Here is a 9601-nt window from a genome sequence, read left to right on the forward strand (position 1 = left end):
TCGCATCTTCATGCGAGGAAAGTGTGACATTGCATTTGCGGTGGCATGCGCCGCTTGTAATGAATATGAAACTGGTTTCGATTTACCTTCGACGGGATTGTCTTTAGGATGAGATGTGAAGCTGACCGGTGGAATGCGGTTCCGCAGCGCTGCCGTAAACCGTAAATTAGATTCGAGCAGCCTTGAGTGCCCTTTTCGCGAATCGATTCTTCATAACTTAGACGTGAATTATTGCTACCAAAGAGCTTTCAATTGCATTTATTTCATTCTTACCTTAACAAGATTCTATCGCGAAACACGTCGAGTTCAAACATCACAGCATGCGGATAAACGCTTCATAATAAAGAAGAAATTTTTCAAACATTTTAAAACTTGTTTTTAAGATATATTTGAATTTCATTTTTTTTCTCTAGAAATACGGGTTTTATGGATAGTTTTACCAATCAATTGATATTTTTTTCAAGAAAGTTTTCACTTTATTGTGAAGCGTCCACATTTTAGTCACACATCACTAGAACTCTTCAAATCTAAACAGACATTTCGTTTGTAACATTTCTTGAACACGAAAACATTCGCGTCATCTTTTAATTCCACCGTCGTCGGTGGAAAACTGGACACCAGATGGCGTTAGCAAGCAACTACAAAGATCGCTGCTTGATCTGCACTAGACCATAAAAGCCCTCGTCTTACTCTGTTGTGTTCTTTATCTGCGCCTTAAGTATTGGGCGATTCCTCGTCAGTTTCCACCTCCTTAGGCCCTTCTGGCCCGGCCGCCATCGCCTTGTTATTCTTCGCCTCCAGCCACTCCACGGGGTGCATCTTTTTCTGGTGCGAGTGCATGTTGGCATTCGAGTTAAAAGTCTTCGGACAAAAACTGCACGAATACAGCGTAGCTCCGGTGTGCTTGGAGGCCACGTGTTCCCTCAGGGTGATCGCCTTGTTGAAACTCTTGCCGCACCATTCGCACTTGTGGTTCCGCGCCCCGTGGGCATTCTTCTTGTGCGCCCGATAGGCCACCCGGTTCGGGGTGACTCGGCCGCAAATTTCGCATTTTACCTCACCGACCACGTGCAGCCGGATATGCGCCCGCCAGTACTCGCGGTTCTTCAACCTGTAGATGATATTTCAAAGTTTTAATTTTTAATTTTTAATTAAAGTGTCCAGGATATGCCGCAAATAAATATTAAAACAGGGCAGAACTCACCATTTCAGACAGTGCTGGCATTGCATTTTCAGCTTGTCTGGGTTTTCGTGCTGCATCTTATGTTTGTTGAACTCCGACCGCATGAAGAACGGTTTGGCGCAGATGTCGCATACGTATCGGGGCGCCTGATGTTTGTTGCGCACGTGCATGTACAAGATGTGGCGGCTTTTATATCTGACCAAGACAAAATAGATAAACATTGGGTAATTATTTTGAAATAATTAAGGGGGTTAGAAGCAGAGGGGTATAAGTGACTTTTTGGTCAAAATTGAGTGGGCTACAGCAAAAAATGCTTTGATTTTCGAGCTTAGCGGCAATATGTTGATATAATTTTTACGATGGGGGGATGTAAAGAAGGGGGGGTGTGGTGATCTATACTACATCCGATTCTGTTTTTACACCGATTTTTTTTTACACGGCCGTGTAAAAAAATCGCATTTTTGCAATGTTGCTCCGTTTTGCATGATTTGTCGGGAAATCATAGAACTTTTTTTACACGAATTTTCAAATTTTGAACTGGAAACTTTTTGTAACCCGTGTAAAAAAAATCTCCGCTACAATGTCAATACGAAAACGAAAGTTTAAAAAACAGATGTCGCTAGTGTATACAGTGAATTGTATATCTGTTTGTTAGTGGGTTTTTCGTTCGTAAAATCCGGGAATCCCTCCTCCTCCAAAATACTGAGAAAAATACAAGAAAACAAAAACCACGCACATGATTCCCGCTAAAAAAAACTACATAGAAAGAATGTTGCTGTCTTCACTGTCTGCTCTGTGATCAGGTTTAATTGAAAATTATTGAACTGTCTTTTTTAAGTTGTGAAGGGGGGGAGCAAGAGGGAGGGTTCCATAGAAAAACTGTCAAAACGTATTGCGCATAAATCCCAAAATTGTATTCCCACCATTGGGTTGAGCACTCAGCGCCAACAAGAAGGCAACAAGAAGAAAGTTATCGAGTTGGTAATTCTGATTTTTGACAATTAATGTCGATTGGTTGTGTGAGTGCACCAACGTCAAAAAACAGAGCTTTTAACTGAAATTATTGTCAAATGCCAGTTTTGACAGTATTATTTATGTATAAGTGAATAACATGTACAAATGGTCTATCGGGAAAGCAGTCGCAGAAGACAAGTGTCAATGTTTTCAACGACGAAACAAAAAGTTTCAATGCAAAAAGCTATACGCAAACAAATTCGTTGTGCGAAGTTCTTTAATGCGCTACTTGTGTCGAGCGAATGCGCTACTTATCACTTTTTGTGACCCCCCGGTTGTTCCTGACCCGGCTCGTTTGACAGTTTTGATTCTGTTTACATCCCGCAGTTTGGCAAAGTTTTTCGCACGAATGTATTTTGTTTTTGTTTCCTACTCAAATCGTATTTTTACTTGTAGGTTAATAACTCAGAACGAAATGAGGTTTTACTTTGTAAATGCGACAGTTCTTTGAAGCTGCGTGAAAACGGAACAAAACAGTCAACATCCCCATGCGATGGGATAGCGGATGGTGCAGCACGGACTGATAAATGCCTTTGACGCGTATTTCAACTGGAGAAACTTCGGCTTTTACTAGACATTCGTTGATAGAAATATTTTCTATAACTAGATATAAGATACTGGATATGAGCAAGTAGAATGATTATTTATCATTTAGTGGAGCTGGAAAGGTTCATCCATTCTTATAACGAGGTCCCTAGTGGAAAGAATGTTGGCGAGCTTGTGAAAAAACACAATTCATTATTAGAACATTCCATTTTCCATTGCCTATTACTAAAAGTATTATTTAAAAAAAAACAGTTCATGAAATGTGAAAATTGAATACGATATCAGTGACAACACAAATAGAAAGATAAACGAGAGCCGCATGGACCAAAAACAAATCTTCCCTCACTGATGACAATTTTCGTTCAAGTGATAGTTTAATGTTTTTAATCGGCGGGTCTGCAAACAAGATTCCTTATTAGGCAATCCTTTACATCGTGTAAGAGTAAGCGAATGGAATTACTGAAGGCACAATCGATTAAATTATGAAAATACAAATGACAGCAGCTTTTCTCAGACACATCAGGCTTCTATCGCTAGTGTTTTAGTTGCTTTGCTCATGATTTGGAACGAGTGTTCTACGAAAGAACGCTTTGGTGATCGACTTTGGTATCTTTCATAAGCGCCCCGATGGAGGAAAGGTCCAACAAATTTTGGAGAAGGACATTCAATTGGAATTTTAAGAAGTACATAACAAGTGTTGCAGTGAAAGATGGCGAAACTGCTGCATAATAACAGGCATGTGATCTTTTATGAAGATAAAAAAATACCACTTTCGAATGTGTTCCAATGCGATTCACGATCTTCCGCCGGCGATAAAACATACCACGGTGATTGATTTCGAGTATGGCTATTGGCAAGTTCTTATCGGTAATCCGTGAGCCCTGGAAGACTTATTTTCCTGGCATCTACAATGGTGTACGTATTTTCAATATGAATAGATAAAGATAAAGCACCCGATTCCCTTATATTATACAATAAATAATATAACACACGGGTCAATAACACACCCCGAGCAGGAGAAAATAACTAAATAATACCTAATTCTGCTATTGCTACTTTACTCTTGTTATGAACTTGCCTTGCTTAAGAGGTAAAATGCCGAAGGAGTAATATACCAAAAATTAATATGCAGTTTTGCAAAAAGTTGGCCAATACTCGGAAATGCGCCAAAAGAAAAACAAATATACTCACAGTTTTCCGCAGTACTCGCACTTGATCTGATCCTTGTCGCAGTCCTCGTGATCCTGCATATGCTGCCGGAATTTGATCTCCCGGATGAACACCTTCGGGCAGCGTTCGCACTGATACTTGATAGCGTCGTCCGTCGGGTGCATCTCCGCCACGTGTTTGTTCCTGGCGTAGTCGCTCTTGAAGCATCGGAAGCACAGCTCGCACCGGAACGCCACCGGATTTACCACCGACTGAATATGCTGCAGCAATCGTGGCCGGTTGTGGTAACGATTGCCACAGCACACCACCACCGGTTTCTGCTTGTGTTCGATCCGGCTGTGCCGGAACAGCTCACCGTACGTCTCGAACGTCGTTCCGCACGGAATACACCCAAACTGGACATGATCCCGCATCATTTTATCTTCGGCGGCCTTGCTCGTACGCCGCTTCTCCAGCTCTTCGATTCTCTTCAGTTGCTCCTCAGACTTTTCGGCTGGCGTTTTCGTTTTGTTGAGGCGATTCGTCAAATTATAAGAACGTGTTGTCACTTGGAGCTTGTGCTTCACCTTCAAATGTCGCTTCAACGCCGGACCGTTGATGAAATAATGTGGCTTCTCGCAGTGTTCGCATTTGAAAGACGTTGGGTCTTGTACGTATTGTACATGTTCCAGCAGGCGAACCCGCGTATGGTAGCGACCACCACAGCATGTCACGTAACATTTAATCACATTGTGAGATTTCTGCAAATGCGTCATCAAGCCTTTGAATGAAAAGTCTGATGCTTCGCACTGGTCGCAATCCAATACTACGTGCTGCTTTATTACTTGATCCGGATCATCGCCTTCGTCCTCTCTATCACCATCATCCTCCGCATCGTCATCCTCATCATCGCTATAATGCTCGGATTCCTCCTTCATCTGCTGATCAACCAACACGTCATTCGCTTCCTGACTCTGTTCATGCACCAAAGCATCACTGTCCTCGATTTCATCGCATTCCTGCTTGATCTCCATTTCGTCCGCTTGTCCCATTTCCACCAAGAAAACCTCCGTCCGTTCCTCCTTAATGCATTTTTGCTCCAAACCGAAAGGCATTTCTTTCCTTTCGTAGAGCTGTTGAGCGCCCACATAAAACTGATGGAACCCATCGATACTCTCCCAGCAACCGGCGCAAATCGAGGCGGTCTGTGTCAAATCCGTTTCCTGCAAATAACGATCGTTCATCTAACACCGAATGCATATTTATTTTGATTGACCCAATACAAACCGTGAACCACAGGTGCTGCCTGACGATTTGAAACACTTCCAAGTCCTCGGTAGTGCGAGCGTCGGCCTCCACACGGTCGAAACAAGTGAGGCACCGGTTGTGCTGAACCATCTGCCGCAACAGCTGCAGTTGATCCATTCTGGATGGTTTATTGTCGAGCAAATCACGAGGAATAATTTGTACACTAATTTATTTAACAATGTGCAGCACTGAGTTGAATACTTTTCAATTGACTTTCTCTCCCATCAGGCGTTAATTAAAAAACTAAACAAAAGCGCAAAAACGAGGGGTCCATCGAAGGTTGAGAGTGAACAGTAGTACAAAACAGGTGGAACCTGCATACAGTCGGACCCCTCGCATTCATCCACCGATGATTCCGATGATGTGTGTCATTAGTATTAGACATTTGGACAAAATAAGGCTTAAAATTTTATTTCAATTCGAACAAACAATTCGCTTTCAAGCTAATATAAATGCAAATATAAATTGATTACTGTCGAATATGAACAATATGCTCTAGTTTAAAGACTCAACATGAATCAAAAATGTATACAGGCCTATATAGGCCTCCTTTTAACTTAATTTGATTAAAATAAAGTGAAACACGTTAAACTTGTATCAAATCGATCGATTGAAATTACTAATACTGAGACTGAAATAACTTCGCTTTCTAATCGGAAAAACAAAAATAATCATGGACAAATCTGTTGAGAAGCTTTTGAATTTTCCAAATTGTTCAGGATGTATTCTTCCGCATACATGACAAATACATCTAAACATTTTGGACCAACTCTCAAATCTGTCAAAATCTTATGCTTCCTACGAATCCTACAAAGCATTTAGAACGATGCCCCCAACGCGTTTATAACTAATCCTGAAAAGCATTTCAGTTGAACTTTCCACAGAATATTACAAATTTTCGATACGTAAAATACTTTCGGGACAAATGCTCCACGGAACAATCGTAGAATTCAGAACCATTCAAAACCTCACCGCAATCGTCGTAAATCCGCGCCGATAGTCATCACGCTAGGGGGTATTTCCAACAAATAATTCGAGTCGAAAAAGCTTTACCCGTCCCAGATGTTTACTGGGCTGCTAGATGTAGAGAACATCAGAAAAATCCAACAATCCAAAAATTCAATTCAAACAAAATCCAAATTCAATTCCGATACAAAACAATTCCTAACCCAATTCAAATTCAGCCCAAATTCAATCCAAAACCAAATAAAATACAAATCCAAACCAAATAAAATACAAATCCAATCCAAATCATATCTAAATTCAAACGATATCAAATTCAAACTTCCAAACTCAATCCAATCCAAATCAAGACCAAAACCACTCCACAATTAATTCAAACTCAATCCAAATCCAATACGAATCCGCCCGAAATCAAATCCAAACAAATACAAAATCAATACGAAGGTGATCGAGATCCAATATGCAAATACAAATCAAAACCAAATCTAAATCCAATCCAAATCAAATCCAATCCAAATCAAACCCAAATATAATCCAAATCAAAATCAATATCCAATCCAAATTTAATTCAAATCCATTCCAAATTCAATCCAAACTCAATCCATATTCAAACCAAATTCAATCAAAATCCAAACCAAATCTAGAACAAAACCTAGAAATCAATCTGAATACATCCAAATTCTATCCCAACCTGATCCAAATCCATTCAAAATCCAATCACAATCGTAATCCCATTCAAAATCCAATCCAAATTTAATCAACATAAATCCAATTGCAATTTAAATTCAATAACATCCATTCTGGAACCAATTCAAATCCAAAGAAAAAATCAATACAAATGAAATTTGAATCCAAATCAAAATCCAATCTTAATTAAATCCAAATCCAAGTCCAATCAAAACACAATCAAATCCAATCAAAATTCAAACCAAATCCAATAAAAATCCAATCCAATCCCAAATCCAATCCTAAACCAATTAAAATACAATCCAAATCTAATCAAATCCAACCTAAATCGAATTCAAATATAGTCCAATTCCAACCCAAATCTAATCCAAATCAAAATCAACATCCAATCCTAATACAATACAAGTTCAATCTAAATCCATTCCGAACTCAATCCAAATAAATCCAAGTTATCTAATCTGAATTCCAATACGAATTCAATCAAAACCAATCTTAACCCATTCTACATCCACTACAAATCCAAACCAAATCTAATCAGAATCTAAATCAAATTGAAAATCAATCCAAAGCCAATCCAAATCCAAATAAAACACGATGAAGAACTAATCCAAACCAAATCCAGCTAGAATCAATCCAGATCCAATTCAAATACATTCCAAAGTTAATCCAAATTCGATCTGAATTCAATTCAAATCCAATCCAAACCCATTCCAATCCAAATAAATTTCAAATCAAATCCAAATCCAATTTAAATCCACTTCAAATCCAATCCAAATCCAATGTATATCCAATCCAAATGGAATCCACATCCAATCCAAGTTCAATCCAAATTCAATCCAAATCCAATCAAATCCAAATCAAAATTCAATCAAAATCCAAATCCAATCTAAATTAAATCCAAATCCAATCTAATTTAATCCAAATTCAATCAAAATCCAATCTAAATCCAATCCAAATCCAATCCAGATCCAAATCAAATTCAAATCCAATCCAAATCCAATTCAAATCCAATCTAAATCCAATCAAAATCCAATCCAAATTCAAATCAAATTTGAATCCAATCCAAATTCAAATCAAATTTAAATCCAATCCAATCATAATCCAATCCAAATTCAATCCAAATCCAATCCAAATCCAATCCAAACCCAAATCCAATCCAAATCCAAATCCAATCCAAATCCAATCCAAATCCAATCCAAATCCAATCCAAATCCAATCCAAATCCAATCCAAATCCAATCCAAATCCAAATCCAATCCAAATCCAATCCAATCCAAATCCAATCCAAACCCAATCCAAACCAATCCAAACCAACCAAACCAATCCAAACCAATCCAAACCAATCCAAACCAATCCAAACCAATCCAAACCCAATCCAAACGAAACCAATCCAAACCAATCCAAACCAATCGAAACCAACCAAACCAATCCAATCCAAACCAATCCAATCCAAACCAACCAAACCAATCCAAACCAATCCAAACCAATCCAAACCAATCCAAACCAATCCAAACCAACCAAACCAATCCAAACCAATCCAAACCAACCAAACCAATCCAAACCAATCCAAACCAATCCAAACCAATCCAAACCAATCCAAACCAATCCAAACCAATCCAAACCAATCCAATCCAAACCAATCCAAACCAATCCAAACCAATCGAACCAATCCAAATCCAATACAAACCAATCCAAACCAATCCAAACCAATCGAACCAATCCAAACCAATACAAACCAATCCAAACCAATCCAAACCAATCCAAACCAATCGGAATCCAATCCAAATCCAATCCAAACCAATCCAACCAATCCAAACACATTCCAAATTTATTCCAAATTCGATCTGAATTCAACCAAACCAATCCAAACCCATTCCAATCCAAACAAATTTCAAATCAAACCCAACCAATTTAAATCCACTCAAACCAATCCAAACCAATGTATATCCAATCCAAAATGGAATCCACATCCAATCCAAGTTCAATCCAAACCAATACAATTCCAATCAAACCAAATCAAAACCAATCCAAACCAATCAAACCAACCAAACCAATCCAATCCAAACCAATCCAAACCAATCCAAACCAATCCAACCAATCCAAACCAATCGAAACCAACCAAACCAATCCAAACCAATCGAAACCAATCCAAACCAATCGAACCAATCCAAACCAATCCAAACCAATCAAACCAATCCAAACCAATCCAAACCAACCAATCCAAACCAAACCAACCAACCAAACCAACCAATCCAAACCAATCCAAACCAATCAAACCAATCCAAACCAATCCAACCAATCCAAACCAATCCAAACCAACCAAACCAATCCAAATCCAATCCAAACCAATCCAAACCAATCCAACCAATCCAAACCAATCCAAACCAATCCAAACCAATCCAAACCAACCAAACCAATCCAAACCAATCCAAACCAATCGAAACCAATCCAAACCAATCCAAACCAATCCAAACCAATCCAAACCAATCCAAACCAATCCAAACCAATCCAAACCAATCCAAACCAATCCAACCAATCCAAACCAATCCAAACCAACCAAACCAATCCAAATCCAATCAAACCAATCCAAACCAATCCAAATCAAATCCAACCAATCCAAACCAATCCAAACCAATCAAACCAAACCAATCCAAACCAATCCAAACCAATCAAACCAACCAAACCAAACCAATCCAAACCAACCAAACCAAATCCAATCCAAACCAACCCAAACCAATCCAAACCAATCCAA

General features: G+C 39.0%; 1 protein-coding gene across 1 annotated transcript; it reads right to left on the bottom strand.

Annotated features, from left to right (window-relative positions):
• Window positions 1–242: 242 nt before the first annotated feature.
• LOC134212299 (transcription factor grauzone-like) lies at window positions 243–5451 on the bottom strand. The gene is made up of 4 exons (XM_062690022.1): window positions 5180–5451; window positions 3935–5115; window positions 1205–1378; window positions 243–1111 (listed from the first exon to the last, which is right to left on the bottom strand). The coding sequence occupies exons 1-4, from the start codon at window positions 5315–5317 to the stop codon at window positions 715–717; spliced, it is 1890 nt and encodes a 629-aa protein (XP_062546006.1). The 5' UTR covers window positions 5318–5451; the 3' UTR covers window positions 243–714.
• Window positions 5452–9601: the final 4150 nt, after the last annotated feature.

Source organism: Armigeres subalbatus, chromosome 1 (genome assembly GCF_024139115.2).
Source record: "Armigeres subalbatus isolate Guangzhou_Male chromosome 1, GZ_Asu_2, whole genome shotgun sequence".
In the NCBI taxonomy this organism is placed as follows: Eukaryota; Metazoa; Arthropoda; class Insecta; order Diptera; family Culicidae; genus Armigeres; species Armigeres subalbatus.

What these genes read in the sequence shown, in the direction of transcription:
- LOC134212299 (XM_062690022.1), bottom strand. Translation starts at nt 5,317, where the DNA reads ATGGATCAACTGCAGCTGTTGCGGCAGATGGTTCAGCACAACCGGTGC. An exon ending in TGCGAGTACTGCGGAAAACT is followed by an intron (nt 1,379 to 3,934) that starts GTGAGTATATTT and finishes TGTCTTGGTCAG; the next exon opens with ATATAAAAGCCGCCACATCT. An exon ending in TGCCAGCACTGTCTGAAATG is followed by an intron (nt 1,112 to 1,204) that starts GTGAGTTCTGCC and finishes TATCATCTACAG; the next exon opens with GTTGAAGAACCGCGAGTACT.